The sequence below is a fragment of the Brienomyrus brachyistius genome, chromosome 6, assembly GCF_023856365.1.
Source record: "Brienomyrus brachyistius isolate T26 chromosome 6, BBRACH_0.4, whole genome shotgun sequence".
In the NCBI taxonomy this organism is placed as follows: domain Eukaryota; kingdom Metazoa; phylum Chordata; class Actinopteri; order Osteoglossiformes; family Mormyridae; genus Brienomyrus; species Brienomyrus brachyistius.
Genome location: NC_064538.1, coordinates 9,786,123 through 9,806,202, shown reverse-complemented (window position 1 = coordinate 9,806,202; position 20,080 = coordinate 9,786,123). Strand labels below are relative to the sequence as shown.

At 42.6% G+C, this 20,080-nt stretch overlaps 1 protein-coding gene across 4 annotated transcripts in view; it reads left to right on the top strand.

The window, feature by feature from the left end:
* syn1 (synapsin I) overlaps window positions 1-16,319 on the top strand; it is a 31,837-nt gene extending 15,518 nt beyond the window's left edge. For 3 of the 4 annotated variants that reach the window (XM_049016525.1, XM_049016524.1, XM_049016526.1), the window contains exons 5-14: window positions 739-895; window positions 1,862-1,951; window positions 6,420-6,482; window positions 7,082-7,224; window positions 8,250-8,324; window positions 9,387-9,489; window positions 12,176-12,325; window positions 12,818-12,917; window positions 13,230-13,953; window positions 16,126-16,319. In XM_049016525.1, the coding sequence (XP_048872482.1) occupies window positions 739-895; window positions 1,862-1,951; window positions 6,420-6,482; window positions 7,082-7,224; window positions 8,250-8,324; window positions 9,387-9,489; window positions 12,176-12,325; window positions 12,818-12,917; window positions 13,230-13,953; window positions 16,126-16,264 (1,744 nt within the window). In that variant the 3' untranslated portion in view covers window positions 16,265-16,319. The remainder of the gene's footprint in view (window positions 1-738; window positions 896-1,861; window positions 1,952-6,419; window positions 6,483-7,081; window positions 7,225-8,249; window positions 8,325-9,386; window positions 9,490-12,175; window positions 12,326-12,817; window positions 12,918-13,229; window positions 13,954-16,125) is intronic. The other variant, XM_049016527.1, reaches the window with a different exon arrangement.
* Window positions 16,320-20,080: the final 3,761 nt, after the last annotated feature.

Here is a 20,080-nt window from a genome sequence, read left to right as displayed (position 1 = left end):
ATTAGTGGTGTGGGAATGAGTCGGATGATGTATCCAAACATCCATAGTTGATATATCCATACATCCACCTTGTAACCTGGAGTCTACTTGGGTTGGGGTTCTCTCTGCATGCGATGTCAGTCCAACACAGGAGGCATTCAAGTAGACAATATAGGAGATTTTATAGATGGTATTGATTGTAGCAGCATGTACAATATGTCGGTTATGGTAGGTGGTGGGATTCAATCCCAGAACCGTACAAGTATGAGGCCAACATGCCATCCATAGTTTTTATAGTGATTGTCTATTATAGTAACTCTGTAAAATCATGGTACCAGTCATGAAAGAGTAAATTGGGGGAGCATGAATATCTCAAGGTGGGACTGACCATAAAAAATTAAGCAGCCCGGAAGGGGCACCAGGACCCTGGTTCCCAGTCCAACCATGTTGTAGCCCTTCCTGCAGAGTTTTCCTCTCTGTTTGCCTTTGTACGGACACAGTAATGGCTGCTGTTTGCTTTCATGCCTCGTAACCATAAAGTCCCTGTTCCCTCCTCCCATTCCCTGGACAAATGACCGTGTTTAGTCTCCCGCCCTGAGCCTTGTCTGTAATAAGCAATAGAAAATTATTCAATGGCATGGAACAACGCAGACATCACTTCAAATTCAGTCAGAGCATCGTGACCTGGAAGAAACCGAATGAGTGTTAACTCTGCTTTACATCATGGGTTACTTTCATTAACGTGTATCTTGCCTCCAGGTGCTTTCGGCCAGACTTTGTGCTGGTCAGGCAGCATGCCTTCAGCATGGCAAAGAATGGAGATTTCCGGAACATCGTCATTGGCCTGCAGTATGCTGGCCTGCCGAGCATCAACTCCCTACACTCCGTCTACAACTTCTGTGACAAGCCATGGGTGGTGAGCACTTCAATTATGCATACTTGCTACTTTTCTAGTTTAATCTGAATGCTCTCAGATTGAAGAACCAGTGTGATACTTTTGCATCAAGCAGCCCACTGAAAAGAGAGGAGTGGTTCAGCTTTAATGCACCGGAGTCGTGATCTTGTCGATATCTGCCCATTTTTGTGTGGGTGTGTTTTTTGTGCTAATTTGCATCTATTCATATGCTTCTGGAAGAACATCAAAAAAGCAAATGAAATGCACAGTGTATTAGCTTTTATTGTCCCTCACAGTTCTTAAACTTGTTATATGGATTTCTGCCTTGTGAAGAACATGACATCTATAGAATATGAAAGAACATTTGCAGTTGTGGAATTTCAGGAAGAATTTTCAAAACCCCAGTTTTATTAACTTTCTAAAGTCTAAGGGTAATATAATTATCTCTGTAGGAATTGTAATGTTACAGTGTCACATGTGATGCTTGTGTCTGAGGGCAACAACTGTTGCATGCTAACATGTTATTTTTGCATATGAGGTTAATCGCTCTGCATGCTCACATGATATCTTTCTGTATGTGGGTAATTATCGTTACAGTCTAACATGCTATATGCATGTTTGAGATTTTTAGCTGTCTGAGGCTAACGTGCTGTCTTTGTGTGTGCAATTTATAACTGCTGCAGGCTATTCCTGAATATGAGACTGTTAACTCTGTATGAGGTTATTAGCAGCTGCAGGCTAACATGGCATGTTTGTGTTTGAGGGTAATAACACATTGCAGGCTAACATTCTAGCTTTGTGAATGAGGCTGATGGCTCTGTAGGCTGCCATGATAACTCTCTGTATGAGGTTAATAACTGTTGTATGCTAACATGCTATGCTTACGTTTGAGACTAATAACTTTCAGGCTAACATGCTATTCCTGTTCACAAGTGTGATGACAGTTGCAGACTTGCAGGCTAACATGCTACTGCTTGTCTCTTGCAGTTTGCTCAAATGTCCAGATTGTATAAGCAGCTGGGGCCTGAGGAATTCCCGCTGATTGAACAGATCTACTACCCCAACCACAGGGAGATGGTGAGTGTGCTCCTACCCCTACAGAGGCACCATCTGCACCCACCCTCCAAGGATGGGGGGATCAAACTGTGAGAAATGCAGTCTTGCACTGTGCCTGAGCCTGAGCCATGTCTATGTTGCATGTCACGCTTCAAGCACACAGGTCCACTCAGGATTATATTTTAGAAAAATAGACGTTATGGACTGGAACTTGGTGGGATTTCCCAGGAGAGGAAGCAGTTGCTATGCTCTGGAGAGTCAGATGTTCCCCGATATCAAGGTTACTAGATAAGCAAAATTCAAATATGTTTAGCTCTGAACATGTCTCTTGCTAAAGCAGATGTAATACATAAACAGTATCTGAAATGATAGGAGACTGGGAAGCGGTTGGAATGAAGGGAAATAGACTTTGTTGGTAAACTTTTCTAGGCCAATGAAGAAAAAATGGGTTTGCGTAATTACTGTCATCAGTCCAGGGCTGCTATATGAGACTGTAATGAGTAAATTGAACAGTTAGTTGGGCCAGATGGAGCCTGGGCTTCTCATTATGAAGCATGGAGCATCAACACTGGCTGAGTCATGCATTAGCACTCTGGCATTGTCTGGCAGAACAGAGCTCAGTTCTATGAATACACACCACCTCCAGGAAAGCAGCTTCAAGAGCATGGTGAGAGGTCCACTGAGGTGATTGTGGGGACTCAACCACCATTGTTATTGTGTTCCTATAACTGGTGTAGGTAGTAGATGTTATACTGTATACTATATCCACACACTATATGGACAAAAGTGTCAGGACACCTGGCCATTACACCTACTGTTATGACATCCCATTCCATAGGTATCAACATGATGTTGATTGCAGTTATTACAGCTACCACTCTTCTGGGAAGGCTTTCGCATAGAGTGTGTCTTTAGGAATTTTGGCAATCCATTCAGAAGAGCATTGTGGCACTGATGTTGGGCATGAAGGCCTGGCTCACGATCTGCATTCTAGGTCATCGTAAAGGTATTTGGTGACATTGAGGTCAGGGCTCTGTGCAGGCCAGTTCTTCCACACCAAACTCACCCAACCATGTCTTTATAGACCTTGGTTTGTGCACTGGGGCACAGTCATGCTGGAACAGAACAGGGCCTTCCCCAAACTGTTCCCACAAAGCTGGAAGCATTGTCCAAAATGTCTCAATGCTGAAGCATTAAAAGTTCCCTTCACTGGAATTAAGTGACCTCAACCCTATACCATTATCATTCCATTACCAAACTTTACAGTTACCACAGTGCAGTCAGGTAGGTAAGGTTCTCCTGGCATCCGTCAAACCCAGATTCATCCATCAGACTGCCAGACAGAGAAGTGTGATTCGTCACTCCACAGAAAACGGTTCCACTCCTCCAGAGTTCAGTGGCTTTACACCACTCCATCTGACGCTTGCCATTGCTCTTGGTAGTGTGAGGCATGCAGCTGCTCAGCGATGAAAGCCCATTTCTTGAAGCTCCCGGCGCACAGTTTTTGTGCTGGGGTTAATGCCAGAGGAAGTTTGGAACTCTGCATTTATTAAGTCAACAGAGGGAGTCTTAAGTCAACTAGGGACTTTCACGCACCATGCACTTCAGCATTCGTCAACTGCGCTCTGTTTCATTACATGGTCTGCCACTGAGTTCCTGTTCTTCCTAAAGGCTTCCACTTTGCATATGACTTACAGTTGACCGTGGAATATCTAGTGGGGAAGAAATTTGTCAAACTGACTTATTGCAAAGGTGGCATCCTATGGTAGTACCATGCCTGAATTCACTGAGCTCTTCAGAACGACCCATTCTTTCACAAATATTTGTAAACCTGACTGCATGGTTAGGTGCTTGATTTTATACACCTGTGGCAATGGGTCTGAATGAAACACCTGAATTCAATGATTATGAGGTATGTCCCAATACTTTCGTCCATATAGTGTATATACAAACACACACAGTGCCCATGGAAAGTCTTGGGACTCATTTTGTAGCGATGTTGCAAATTTATTGGTTTTATAACAAAAGTCCATTCAAATGCAATGATCAACATACCATCACGTTTTATTAAGTGTCATCACTTTTTGACTGATTCATTTAGTTCTGTTCTTGCCATTTTGCTATTAATTGCAATTGTAGTAATCATCTCCCAAAGAAATATTAAGCACCCAGTTGACTGTTTATCAATGAACGTATTTAATTCAGAACAGCACTTTAAGAATTATAGTTTGAGTTTCAGTTTATTACTACTTGAAATGAATGTTTTACTTAAGACTACTGACTGTTTATAATGTGATATATATATTTTTATACACAAAACAATAAAGTAATGATTTTGTTATGAAACCAATAAATGTGGAATATTTTTATTGAATTAAGCAAACATTCCAAGACTTTTCGTGAACATGGCATATACATGCTTACTTCATACAAGACAATTCTACATACATGACAAGTGTGTCAGACAGACGTGTTTTTAATGTTGTGCACGTCAGGATAGTCCCAGTGCCTTGTGTGGTTTGAAGCTAGGATGCAGCTGACAGTGTAGCTGGTCATTGTAATAATGTTGATTTTTGCTGCTAACCAGATACCAATAAAATATTTATTATTATGGGCTGAATCATGTCATATTAAAAATCATGTGGAAAATATCCGCTGTGTTGCTTACCAACAGCCGATCCCTGTGAGTTTGTGGCCTGAACTACTAAGCAATGGAAGTTTCCAGGTGGATATAGCATGACTCTGTTAGTGGTTGCTATGTACAACCCTGACACTCTTCGTAAGGATCACACAAGGGACCTCATGAGGGCATGCAAATCAGGTGTAGCCCATTGGACAGCCACTGCATGCTTGAAACATTTTGTGAAAGCTTGTTCATAATGAAGACCTCAACACTATGTTTTTTTTTCAAGGAATGATGTAATGCTTCATCAAATAAATTGATAAATCCTTTACTCTTTTCGGCCAAAGCTGCAAATCCAGGCCAAAGCTCTTTTACAGTCATGACCATGCAGATGCAGGACATTTGGTGCAGCCCTTGTATGTTTATTGGTGATTTGTACCGTGAAGAGCTGAACCACGTTAAGTGAGATACTTAAAATGTATGCATTTATTGCTATTATTATTATTTATGGCTAACGTGTCCTAAACCTCTGTGCAGTTCAGTTTTGTGAGATATAGATTTTCTGTCTTCTGAGTCTTGTAAATCAAGGGGGGGGGGGGCACTAGTACTAAGCCCTGCAGATGAATTCAGCATACCATGATGGAACGGCTTTTTGAGGAAGCATTTTGAAAAGCGACGCATACCAGAATATATCTACACAAGTTGCTAGGCAACGGCACTGCTACACTAATCGGGTTTTAGAAGGTTAAGCAGGAGTAGTATGCTGCATATTTCATGCAGTGTATTCTGTGTGTGTTTTTTAAATTTAATATTTCTAACACCAAAGCTGTTATAAGCTCTCACGCTTAAGATGTGCTTTCTAAAGGTCACTAGCAACCATTTCTTACATTAATGTATTTTTTTGTATTTCCCTAAGGCAATAGTGCAATATGTTCGTCATATTAGGAAGATAAGATACTTATGATTTTAGTGTTGAGTTTGTATAGTGTCTTTTTGTTCTTCTTTTTCTGTTTTTGGTTAAGACCCAGAAAGCCTCATAGTGAAACCTGCCATGTAGGTGTCTTTAGCACGGCTCATTACACACTCACCAGGGGACCTTACGCTATGTGCAAGTCTACACGTGCTTAACCAGGGGTGTAGGGACCAGGAGGGATGCAGGGGATGTGTACACACAAATATTTAACTTGAATTCATTCATGACGTCAATAAACAGGTCATTGTATTTAAATTATTGAGTTGCGTCCTCCCTCCTTCCACCCAATATCAAACTCTCTACAGTCCCATTGGGATTGTAGGGCATTACCTATGTGGAACATAAGGGGGCACTAGTGTTTTAAGAGAAAAGAGGCCCCAGGCCATAAGGAACACTGGATTTAGGGAATTACAGGTAAGGTAGCACAACAGAAAATGTGGAATCTGGGTTCAGCAGATACTATTGCGTTTGTGAGAAATCAAGAGCGAAATTTCATTGTTTGCACAGAAGCTGACATTTTGAAAGAGCGGATTGCAAAAGTGTCTGGCTGCCGACATCACGAAAGTGTTAATGCAATGTAATTTCTGTATTTTGTAAACTGCGTAGTTTGCCAGAGGCTCACAGCCAGAATGCCATTTTCGTAAAATGAAAGCCAGAATTATATAAGTGCATCCAGTCCTCCTTCTGAGACATAATTCACTTTGTTGAAGGAAGCACAGTCAGGAATTAGCCAGATGAATAAGTCTAACTGATTATGCACATATTGTTTGGAATCCATGTGTTGTAATGCAGATTTGCCATACATAGTCTCCCGACATGCCTTACTTGACTGCCAGGCTTGTTTTGGGAGAGATGGGATTAACGGGAAGTGGTGTTGCTTTCTCACACCGTAGATCACAACTCCAGGCTTCCCCGTGGTGGTGAAGATGGGCCACGCTCACTCTGGAATGGGGAAGGTAGTACAGCTGCTCTCTCTGTAACATGCCAGCTGAAGCCTGGAGCATCAATGCCAGCGGCTTCTGGGCCTCTTCAGCACTCGCCTTGTCGCTGAAACATCCAGTTGACTAATTAACATTGATTCTGTTGAGATGTGAAGAATGCCTTATATACAGCTTCCAACTTGGACACATAAAGAAGTCTTTACATGGTTTAGAATTACATGAAGAAGAGCCTCATTTTCTTACAGCCTCGTTACTTTTTATTTTATAGGTCCAGGTGTGGTGCTTCTTGAATTCTAGCTTAGCAGAGCTACCAGATTATTGACAGTACTACCATAGACACGTATGCCGTAAGATGCTATTAATAAGTTGAATTACATTTACAGACATCTACAGTGCAGGGTCTCTAAATGTACACACAGAAATGTACACACAGAACTGTGACATATGCGTTTAATGCACATAATGCTTTGAAATGGTCACACATTGGTTACCTTAACATGTGGCAAAACATGGTGAGAACTTCTCTGTCTGACATGGATCTGCAAATTGGCGCATCAACGCCAACAGAAGTGCCACGCCCACCTGTGGTCTGAACTGAGGTGTCGTCCCTCCAGGTGAAAGTGGACAATCAGTACGACTTTCAGGACATTGCTAGTGTGGTGGCCCTGACGAAGACCTATGCCACCTCTGAGCCCTTCATCGATGCCAAGTACGACATTCGCATCCAAAAGATCGGAACCAATTACAAGGCCTACATGTGAGTGTCATGAGGTGACCTTAACCAAAATGCCATGTGACCATAAGCGTCATGCAGTAAAATAGCTCCACGTTTTTCGGGACTTCAGATATTCTAGGAGTATATTTGTTTTTCTTTTACTCTTACAGATTTAGAAAGCACAGCGAGATTGAAGCAATCATTTTCAGTATGGGTTTTAGTAGACTTTAGAGAAATTTTACAAATTCTTGTGTCACCTTTGGGATTTTATTTTCAGGAGTCCTCCAGCATTTTAATAGTATCCATTTATTCACAAATTCTATATGAAACATTATCAAGAGTGAGGTGTAGGTCACTGCTAGTTATCTGTGGTTTCCTGTATGGTCATTGTTTTGATCTCTTACTGTATCACTGTTATTACAAGTTTAATAGCACACAGTTACAATATGTATGTTAGAACAAAGTAGATGCGGCCATGAATAATCAGTTATATGTATAAAATCTGTTGAGTGTATCCTTGCTCCACATAGTACCATATGTCCGGGTTTTCCTGGACATCTTCTGTTTTAGGACCCATATCCAAGCAGTTTTTCGAAAATTGGCAGTTTGTCCAAGTTTAGCGCTGCAGCTCATATGACCCAGTGCTACAAGTTACAGTAGAGTAACAAGTGATGGAAAAGTTACTGATTTTCAATTACGGCAGCCACTCAATAGCCCTCATGTGGTACCCTGTGTGAGCCCTGCATGCGTTAACTTTAAAAATTAAACGATATACACATCCCTACATGTCACGCTGCTCACGAGTGACGTCAGTTTCCAGAAACCATCATGTTGTTTGCTTGAAGTTTAATGAACTGTAGCTTATCATTTTGTAACTTTAGTTGAAATAGGCTTCCATACTCATATTTTGTGTCAGTTGTGTGTAGATTGTAAAACGAGAGTTAACTTTAAGTCTTTAACTGGCCACTTATACGCAGTAATTCAGGTTATAATTCTATAGCCTTAATTACCTGGGCTGCCTGATCGATTTCAGAAAGTGTAGATGATCAGTTTCCTTTGTTTGGCAGGAGGACGTCGATTTCTGGAAACTGGAAAACAAACACGGGATCGGCCATGCTGGAGCAGGTGGCCATGTCTGACAGGTGAGCCGCTTGTGGTTGGGCTGCTTTGTCTCTATTCTGATCTTTCCTGTGGTTTTTCCCCCCTGCCTGCGGCACGTTTGTTCCGAAGCCCAAATTCCCTCGATATTTGATGACACCATAGCACCAAATGCCACCTTAGTCATCACTTTCAATAAGGATGATCTGATCTCTGCTGTTTCTTGCTTGTTGATAAAATGTGACAACAGCTTCTTGCATAATTAAGTTACGGACTGGAAGATTTACATTTCTGTCCATAGTACTAAATGAAAATTAAGCTGTTACATGTAAGGGTGGATGTTCTTGTAAAGTACGTTCTTGTAGATTCCCCCAAAGACCAGTCAGATTTAAGTGTCAGGCTGAACCCCCCAACTCCCTCCAGTGTTCATACATCTTTTGTCACCCAGAAGTTAGTTCTGCCAGGATGCACGTTATCATTTTGCGGTCCAGGGAGCCTGAGCTTGTTAAAGTGTCTTCACTGAGAAGGATTCATTTTAGAGCCGTGTTTCGGTTAAATGTGTAGGGCATTTGATTTATATAAGGTGTAGGAATCATTATACCCTCCTCCCAGTCAAATAAAATGGGCCGTTGCCCCTTGGATGTGTCCTGGTGAGACTTTGGTCACCCATCCCCAAGTGAGGGAGGGCTTTAGGCAGCTCAGATGGAGATCTGGAGCAGCGAATGCTGCCTGATTCACCTACCTAGCAGGTGTTGACGCATCAGTCTGCAGCATGGTCTGCATGTGCTCTAAACGACTGCCCCCATCAAAACAGCACACACAGGCAGATACAGTTAGCCGTTTCTTCAGACTCATCATGTAAATTTCCACAAGCTCCGGTTTTATCTGACTGTTAATATGCAATAGACGAGAATGCCTTGGTACGAATTCTATACGTTCAATAGATAGGTATGGCTTAGGTCGAACACGATACAGCACATCTATTTTAGGGTTGGCTTGCAGATATCACTTGTAGGATAGCTTGTTTCTCTTTCCACCTGTGATTGGTTTGCTGATATTTCTTGACATTTGGTTTGTTTGTATTCACCGTTCTGATTGGCTGCCAGGTATCGCATGTGGGTGGATTCCTGCTCTGAGGTCTTCGGAGGCCTGGACATTTGTGCAGTGGAGGCTCTTCATGGTAAAGATGGAAGAGATTACATCATTGAGGTGAGAGGCTGGAGATCACGAGTCGAAGCCTGTATGTCTAATGTGACAAATTCTACATTTGCACTAAGACCAGTACGTTTCTGCTTAGACATCCTTCAAAACCCATTTAAGAATTTTCTTTAAAGGTCTCTCTAGGTATGGTGGTCTCAGATGCACTCCAAATCAGTCTCTAAATTTTTCATAACAGACTAAGCTATCAGCTTCTTAAGAACGGTGCCCCTAAGTTTTGATCTTTCTGTGTTTGGCGAGTGTGAGCATCGCAGCTGCTGTCAGAGCAGATTTCCAGTCTCCTGCTGGGTGCGTGACATTGTCTTCCCAGTGGGAGGGAATTGTTCCTGGGAGGTCCGCTCCTCTGCTTGCCTGGGTTGGCAACTGCGTCCCCTGCAGTCCTCTCTCGTTAAAGTCACGCTGCTTGGAACTGCTTCAAGTGTTTGGAACGTGCTGAGCTGCAGGCCTCTGTGGAAGTGGTCTTTCATTCAATTATAACATGAATTATAAAACAGCATCTCCTACTGCAGCGTTCCACAGCTTGAGAACTTCTTACTCGGCACAACGCGCACGACAAGGGCATTTTGTGCAGATATTATCTGACTAAGGAGCATCCTGCAATGCTGCCAGAATCCTGCTTTGTCTGACATTGATTTTAATAATGCCTACCTTGGTGTGCTTTCGTGACACAAGGCACTTTTATTTTTCGAATGTAGGAGTTGGAATTTGCAGTAAGGCAAGGCACAGTGTGGTGCTTAAGCATAGGATGTGAGATAGACTGTGTTGCTAGATATGCTGCAGTTTTCTTCTGGTGCTCAGACAAAATGGCATTATACTAATTTCTAGTTAATAAATAATCAGAGCTTAATGCATTTTACCAGCTTCAGTTCTGGAATTTATTATAACCTTTGGGTGTAATGGAAGAGCATTCTTGAGAAGTACCTTTCCATGAAAATTCATTTGACAGACATCCCGGAGTCTTGCAGCAAGTTCGTCATCAGTCCATGCACTGCGGTGTACTTAGCAGTGCAGGACACCATCTGTTACAATGCTATGGTTATAGCTTGACTATGCCATTTAAGCAAGCTACTGTCCTTGTCCCAGTATACGTGCAGACGTATGTCTGACTCCACTGCAATAGGTGACGAAAATGGATCCTTTCAGCTTATCATGGCTTTTTCCGGTTGACCTATTGTGTTACAGACATAAAACATACAAAATAAAATTTATGATAATAGATGCGAGGACAAATGAAGTAATACAACTAGAAGTAACATGCAGCACTCATGCAAAAACAGCGGAGGTAAACTTTAAACTGATTTTTAAACGTACTAGATAATCGTGAAAAGGAATAATCATTAAAATTGCAAAATGTACTAGGTTTTTTTTCCTACGACAGAGTAAAAATGCTTAAACTGCACTATAATATCCATACCAAATTGAAGGTAAGAAAAAGCCTGATCTTAATCTCGCTGACTAACAATGTAGGAATTGCATAACATTCAATGTTGGTATTAATATCACACATCATTCTGCCCTATAATACAGTACACCAATTTTTCGATTTCAGTACAAAACACCCTGCTTTACGTTTTGATGTCATTCAGCGGCAGTACCAGTTTTTACATCAGTGGAAAACCAACACTTTGAAGTACATTATTTTTGGTACCTTGTTGAAGTACCAAAAATACGATACCAGGTGCAGTGAAAAAAATGCCCTTTAGCAGTGAATTGGACAGCTTGACAGTGCTGTACTTGTCCACTGCTATTCTCCTTGCTTCTTCAGCATACCAGCTGGGGAGGTGGAACTTTGGAGTATGTTCAGAGTCCCTAGGCAGTTTGAGTCCGATTGGATGTGTACATGGAGTAAATCACCTCCCAATCACATCTTGGTGTCTTAGTGTATTAGTTCAAGTTTGAGAAATTCGATTTAGTGTGATCTCAGTCAGACTAACATGTTTACATGTACTTTAAAAATCTGGTTTTAGTCCGACTAACACAGCACTTGAGTTTTCTTAGCATGCATGTAAATATGCTGTGTGATGTGCTTCAGCCATAGCTTTAGGGGGAAGTTTTATGGCAGTATTTTAGGGGCCACATTCACAGTAAATATTAGTTTTTATCTTAATTGGCTATAAAGCCATCGCTAGTTGGTGCAGTGGTTAGCGCTGTTGCCTCATTCCTCTGCGACAAGGTTTTGAGTCTCTGCCCTGGCTTGACGTGTGGAGTTTGCATGTTCCTCATGCCATCGTGGGGCTGCCCATAGGTGTGAATGGTGTGTGTGACCTGTGGTGGGTTGGCACCCCGTCCAAGTTTATTCCCCTTGTGGCTGTAGCTTTTGGGATAGGCTCTTTGCCCCAGCATAGGACAAGCAGGTATGATTTTTAAAACAATTCTTTAGTCCTGTGGTCACCTTAGCAGAACAAGTGCAGGAGACATCTTAAAAAAGGAAATTCAAAACATTTTGTCTGAAAATAAATTTTTGAAATCCCATGTTGGTGGCCATTTTGTTCTGCGTGCCTCCTCCCGCTCTCTCTCTCCATGTGATAATGTGACATCTCTCCTTCTCACTTCTTAGTCACATGGTGCTTCTCCTTCTGCTCTACTCTCTTCACATGGTCACATACAATCTCTCTCTGGCCTTGCTCTCTATGCAGTCACATGGTGTCTGGACTTTTTCTTGTGCTTCCTGTCTCAGGTGGTGGGCTGTTCCATGCCTCTAATAGGGGACCAGCAGGACGAGGATCGTGCCCTGATTGCTGACTTAGTCATCTCCAAGATGAACCAGGCTATCCCACGTACCCCTGTCCCTTCACCCATACGTCCCACTGCTGGCCAGGCAGCACAGGTGATCCTCACCTACATTCATAGCTAGAAGACCTTAGATACAATTAGATTGACTTTTAGTGAGAGTCGATTTTAACCTGTGACTGTTTGATTCTGGCATCCATTTTTCTGCAGTCATTTAGTAGCAATAATAACAACTATATTGTTAGTCTTGCATCAAATATGACGCATGGACAAAGCAGTCAGAGTTCTAACCACATTCTTCTTTTTATCAGTCTCCCACATGCCATCTGACAAAGTAATGAAGATCTCCGTTTTCCAACAATAGATTTTGTTTCCCACATTTTTGCAAATGTCTCACCTTTTTCCATTCTAGGTGCTTCATTTCTTCAAGATGTAGTTTTTAAAAGTTATTATAAGCTTATCTTCCCTCATAAATAACAGGGTAACACTTTACTTGAGGTGGCACAAATAATCCTCATCCATAGCAAACCTCCAGCCTTGCTGGTTCTCCCCATGGCACTAACAGTGTGTCCCCACTTTCCTAATTTAGCCAGCGGTATCCCCTCAGCCCATTCAGGGACAGCAGAGGGTACCCCAGGCCCAGGCTGCCCAGCAAGGACCACCAGCTCAACAGCGCCCCCCTCCTCAAGGTGAGGTATTGCACATTTTGTGAATAAGTAATGACAGTTGCGTAATCCAACAAATACAAAGGGAAAACATTTTTTTTTTTTGAAAATGGCATCATAACTTGGGCCATTTCCTGGAATTAATCCTCACAGGTTAAGTCTGTTCATAGCAAGCAAAGGCCTGACATTTTGCCAGCAGGTTTGCTTCTGCTAAATACTCTACTGCTGCTTTAACATACGGTTCTCCTGATTGTGGAGGTTAGAGCATGGGGTATTTTCTTACCTTCATATGGTCTGGCAGTGTACCCTGACTCTTTCTCTCTTTCATTACTCTAGGTGGCCCCCAGCAGCCTCCTAGTAGCTCTCAGGGCCCCCGGCAGGGCCCCCCCTCTCAGCAACGCCCTTCCCCACAGGGCCTGAGCCAACCCCCACCCCAGGTCCAGCCACATATAACTAGCCCTGGGTCACAGCAGCCACCCCAGCCTATCCCTAGCCAGCAACAGCGGCAAACCGGTCCTGGGGGCCCTGCCCAGCCACGCCCACCTGGCCAGGGTGCTCAGCAGCAGGTGAGGGGCCCTCCCATGCAGGGTTCACCCCAACGCAGCCAGAGCAGCAGCTCCCCTCAGCTGTCGAAGCAACAGCAGCCGTCGCAGCAACAGCAGCAGCAGCAACAGCAGCAGCCGACTCCTCAGCAGCCGCAGCAGCAGCCACGCCCCCCTCCAGGAGGCTCGAGCCCTAAACCCACCAGCGGTCAGCCACCACAGCAACAGCGCCCCCCTCAGCAGAGGCAGGGCCAGCCAGCCAGGCAGCCAGCACAAGGGGGGGCGCTTCCTCCCCAGCAGCAAAGGCCGGCATCGCAGCAGGGTCGTGCCACGGGAGCTGGCCCCAGCTCCGGCCCTGGTCCCACCACCCAGCAGCCCCGGCCCTCAGCTCAGGGGCAGGGGGGCCCGATGAGCGTGGCTGGTGCAGGTGGGACTCGCCCACCTGTGCAACAGAAGCCCCAACCCCCACAAAAGCCCAGCCAGGATCACCCAGGGATGGGAGCCCCTCCCCAGCTCAAGTAAGAGCCGTTGGGGTGGCAGTGACCCCTTCCTGTGGTAAAAAGCTTATGACAGTCACACTGGCACCTTATCGTGATGTTTTAATAACATTCTTTACCTCTTTCCGTTCACTGAATGGCTATGTGTAAGGGCATAGACCATGTGCTTCGCTCATTAGCTCTCAGAAAAGAGGTGGAGATGCGTTTCTCATCCCCGAGCCGATGAAACCATTTTCCTCACAGTCATGCCTATAGAACACTGTCCAGTCTAAATTTACGGTAAGGCATGTTCATGCGGTTCTTTCGGGTCACACGGTAAATAAAGGAAATGTGTTAAGGCAGAATATGAACTGTGTGGAAGCTACGCTTGCACGTAACTGTGGGAGGAGTTCCCCTTAAAATCCATCTCCATTCAGGCCAAGGACTGCACATATTTCCCATTTGTACACTTCTCCTGTTGTGGCTTATCTGCGGCCTTGCATAAATACAACTTTAGTTCTTTAGTGAACTGCCTCACAAACTCTGGATCATGTTGTGAACATTCACTGCCAAAGAACAATGCGAAATGCTCTTATTTTTTGATAGAATGAGCCACAGAAGGTAAAAATATAACTCCTAAATAATATTTGAAAATGATATATTTATATTCACCTTTGTATTACATTTTACCTTACAAACATATGATCCATGCAGTATACCAACCTCCAGGTACTGCCAAGTCTCCTTGACTTGCAACACCTGCTTTGTCATTCTAGCATGTTTACAGCACGTCCATCACGATCACATGCCTACATCTCACATCGCAAGCCGCTCTTAACCTGAACCTGCTAGTTATGTCACTAGACTTACCCCATAAGAAGGTCAATATTCCTACTGGGAGGTAACAGGGAGCAAAAATACGGACTTTCTGGGGGGCTGGGTTGGGAAACACTGGCTTAGAGGACTGATTCAGCCTGCTTGTAAAGGAAAAAAATAGTTGAAAAGTGGCTAGTGGCTATGAAAGTATTCTTCCCTCCTGCTAGTGAGAAAATTACATTAATTAGCTCAACTAGTTAAAACGGTTAGGCTTGTATTCAGTAATTGAAGTCTTACTGAAGGAATTGTTTTTCTGGTATGGAATAGGAACTGGTAAAACAGGATAGTTTAATTAAACACCCAGCAGGTAACTAGCATAGCTTAGTTAGAAGACTTGTTTAGTCGTCTCCTAATGAAAGGAAGGATATAACTCAAAGGTTTATTGGTGTGAAAAACAGAAAATAATGAAATATTGCAATTTTACACAGAATCAAAATCAAACAACTGCGTTACCTTGTAAATGGATTTCGTCTTGGTGCATTGTGATTCTGATCTGATTGTGATTCAACATGTGGCATCTTTATTGAAACATAATGCTTTTTAATATTTATTGCTAATGGAAAAATTGGTAAATGGCACATTGACGTAGGGGTTTGAGTAAAATGGAGCTTGCATTTCAGAAAAGGGGGCTGTAGTTGTGTGTGTATATGTAGTTTAGCCCATTCCATATAAAATATCCTGAAAGGAGCATTGCTCAAACCGATATACAGCACAATGAACAGGCAAATTCTGCGTGTCTGCAACATTGAATGTAATCAGGTCTGGAATTTAATTAGCAGGAAACCTGAGAGAACAAATAATATGAAATGAATTTAGTTAGGGTATAGAAAGCAAAGAGACATAGTGGTTTTGCTCTGCCAGGGAAAATTATCATGGCATATGTCTATAGAACTTTTAATGTGACACTTCAGAACTGATGGTAAATGTCTAATTACTCGAGTCTATACTGTGCATCCTTGCTTGATTGTCCTGCTCAGTTTCTTACCCTGAACATCAAAACAGTTTTTATCGTGATTATCATTACTGATATAAAAGTGTGTACTTTTCAGCTGAAACTGTTTCACAATTAATATTTCCATGTTTTTAAAAGATTTATAGAGTGCAGTATATACACGTATATGTGCTTATCTATTAAGTGTTAATAAATCACAATTTTTTAAGCGAATGTGATGTACTGTAGCACACAGACCTGTCATTGTCACTGAAATATCTTCACGTCGTAAACAAAACTCATCTAGCTGCTCTGTCGCCGCCTCACCCCTCCCCCCATTCCATGGGTTGCTGCATGAGTTTAATAGCCTTTTCCTCTCCTCTATTGCCATTCTCCTCTCTTTGTAGCAAATCCCAGTCTCTTACCAATGCCTTCAACCTTCCAGACACTTCGGCAGCTCCCCGTTCCAGCCTTAGCCAGGATGAGGTGAAGGCTGAGACCATCCGCAACCTGCGGAAGTCCTTCGCCAGCCTTTTCTCAGACTGAGCTGCCGCAGTGGCTCTCTCACAGCTTGACGGACAGACGGACGGACTGACTGACCGATGAAGAAACACCTCACCCACTGCCACCCACCTCTCCCAGTCCCCGACACCATAAAGAGCAATGGAGGAAGCCCACTCCATTGCCCATTTCCTATAGATGTAGGCTAAAATCCTTTGGAAAGTATGTGCATTCACAAAACTGTACACTGCCTGCACTGTTCAGCATCAATACTAGAAATGGGCCAGCAGGCACCTGGGTGGAACTATGTTAGAGTGGCCCAGATTGCAGCTCCGCTGTCTCCTTCATTCCAAGACACTTTCTACAAAAGAAGCTTGCTCATCCGCACATCCTTCTTCTCAACTTGCATGTTTGGTCGTGGACTGTCACAAAAAAAAAGGCAAACACAGCTGTGGATTCTTGTCTCTGTCCTTTTTCTCCTACCAACCCTCCATCACTGGGCACTAACCACTTCGCGATGCACTGAAAGATTCAATGGACAGCCCAAATCTGTTTTTATTTTCTTATTTTAAATATAGATGAATAGTATATTTATATCTACCTTTTCCATACAGCTGGGTCTTTCAGTTGATTGTAAAGTTGTGCACTGAGTCTAGACCAAGAGATACCATCTCAGACCAAATCATGCAGGCTGTTAGATATATGGAGGGTGTTTTATTTTAAATCTGGATAAAGTTCAGTAGCCACATCATTTTACGGAAATTTACCAAGCCTGGAAAATTGCTTGGAGTACAAAAGGCTATAATATGATGAAAATCAACCCTTAGGAATACAAGGACTCGCAAATGAAACGCCATGTTTTTAAAGATTGTCTTATTCAACTTCCATATTAGAGACACAAAACATCACATTCCTCTATTAGCAATGTGACAAGTGTACTAATCCATAGATAATGGAAATAAAACAAGTCTTGTGCATGACAATGTACAACTCAAAGTCCTGTGCTTGTGGTGAGAGCACCAGGGTCCATGGTCCTATTCTTCCTGTTTTCCAATGGGTCATCGATGTGGGAAAACGGGGCAGGTGCTACACCCTGTCACCACCCCCACCCACTGTGGAGCTTGTCAGCTTGTTGTCACGCCTAAGTAGCTGTTGTGAAACTGTCCTGTGTTGTTTGTCGTGAATATGCCATTGCTGCATCCCTCTTTGGCCTCTCCACTCCCCTTAACATGCATCTCCTACCCCAACGATCAATCAAGCTCAGACGTTTTGTCTCAGGGAAGTCCGTAAGAAAGTAAACAGCAAAGTGGTTGTGGATTGTGGATCCCCCCCCAGTTCTCTACAAATGAAGTGTGTTGTGTTTTTAAGTGCTGCTACATACTTCTGAAAAGAAGGGGTTCGAACCATTTTGTTGTTTTTGTTGTTGCAGCCTATTTACGATGAGGGCAAAGTTGGAATGAGTCAGTTAGTGTTCATTTCAAGTCTTTTCTTGAGCTTACATTGCTTCTTGGAAAGGCCATGCTACTTGGCACTAGTTCCCAAGGACAGTTGAGGTCTCTTTTGAGGAACAGCAGTGGGTTAGTGTTCATATCTGCATATTATGGTGCAAACACCAATTGCAGATGGAGAACTACATAATTTTAGTTTTTGTCCTCCAAAAAAAAGAAAGTTTGACGTCTTTTATTTTCTATACATCGTTGGCAAAAAGCTCAAATTCTCGTGTTGCAAGAAGACTGGTGTGCACAGTGCAGGAATTTTCGATAAGGTCTTGGGACCCGATCCATGGCCTCTTCCCCATACATTACTGCCCCCCCCCCATCCACAGTAATCCTTTGTGAAAATTAGTGCATAAACATGTGAACGTTGTACTGTAAGACATAACCCCAAGTGTTGTACAGGTAGTGAATAATGAATGATGCAACCCTGCGATGCTTCTTTTTCATGGCTGTGCCTGTATTTTAAAATGTGTTGACTGAATGCCCACTGTTCTTCCCACATCCTGTCATGTTTAGTCTCAAATTATTTTATCAGTACCTAGTGGTTTATTTATGATATGGTTAAAACAGAATGGACATATTATATAGCATTTTATATTACAGATATAATATTCCTTTAATATGATAGCTGTTTTAGACACTTAGCTATGCTCTGAGCTTCCTCTTCTGTGGGGTGTCAGTAATAACTGCTTTGAATGATGTTTTATTTGATTACAGCGCCACCTTCTGGAATATTAGATCCCAAGCGTCTACACAACTGCAAGCTTTCAGATTTCTTAGTAACGTACAATGAGCATATACAATCAGGTGGTCATGAACACTACGACCTCATTATATGCCTGTATACTGTGGGTAATGTTTCTGCACATTTCTGGGAAGTCTTTCGGTTTAACATCACTACCCTATAGGGGGAAGTGTTGAGCAAAGTTGGCTAAATGACCACTTCAGGGGTTCACTTCCTTATTTAAAGATATAAGGAAGCTGATCATGTATATTAAGCCCATCTTGGTAACTATAGTGAGTGTTTATAAAACACAGGCACATATGACTGCTCACACTCAGAGTGATATTTAAAAATGTTTCTATTATGCATTTAAAGCACTGAAAGAACTATATTTCACATCTTGTCTGTTGTATTGATTTAATTTTACTGAACTTATTTTCCTGCATCTGATGGCTGAGTTTAATTTCTGTTGTGCGTAAACAATTTTGAATGTCTTATCAAATATCTATCCATTGTGCAATGACATTTTTCAGGTGATTGATCAGTGTTTGTCTGATGCTTAGCTGTTATATAAAACAAATGTCTATCTATGGAATTATATATAACATTATATATACATATATAATGTTAAATTGAATAATTGTATATCATGTTGTAGTATATTATGTGTATAAATGTTTATGATGTACCTGTCAGTATAGCTTAATATTTGTGAAAAATATTCTATAGAAATTGAGAAAATTAAAATAGAAGACATTGAATAAAGTATGATGAATATAAATAGTCTCAGACGTCATCTGCCAATACAAGAGTTTGATCTATAGTTACAGCTGATCTCTTTGGGGGACTGACTAACATTTTGTTAAGTTACGGTAGTATCAACAGTTAGTGATTGTGTAGCCGGCCAACAGGAAAAAAAAAATAAATGCAACATGCCAGAAATATCTCTTGGGGGGGGGGAATGTTTGACACATCGTAGGTTAGGCGTGAATTTAGAGAACAGGTAATGAAGAGAGACTGAGAGCTTAATCATTAAACTCTTTCACAGAGACACCGAAAAAAAAAACGGATGAAGCGAATGATCGAGCATAACACTGACCTGGGAGGTGTTTCACAAAGCAAGATTTCTCAGTCAGCTGGCTTAACCTAAGCTAGAAAGTCCATAAGCAACCCCCCTTACTGGACAGTCATGACTTCTAGCTTAGGTTAACCCAGCAAACTGAGAAATCCTGCTTTGTGGAATGATTGCACTGTGAGATGTGGTTTGCATTGTCAACCCCGGGTTCGAGTCTCCGCCTGGGTCACATGTGTGTGGAGTTTGCATGTTCTCCCCGTATCGCCGTGGGGTTTCCATCTGGTACCCCGATTTCCCCCCACACTCCAAAAACATGCTGAGGCTAATTGGAGTTATCGATTCCCACAGGTGTGAGTGAATGGTGTGTGCAAGTGCCCTGCGATAGGTTGGTGCCCCATCTTGGGTTGTTCCCTGCCTTGCGCCCGTAGCCATTCTCCAGCCCCCCCCCCCCCCCCCATGACCCTGAACAGGACAAGTGGTTCAGAAAATGGTTGGATGGATGATCTCACTGTGAAAATGCTGCCCCGTGAAAAATATCCTAATCTTACAAAGTAACCTAAACTTTT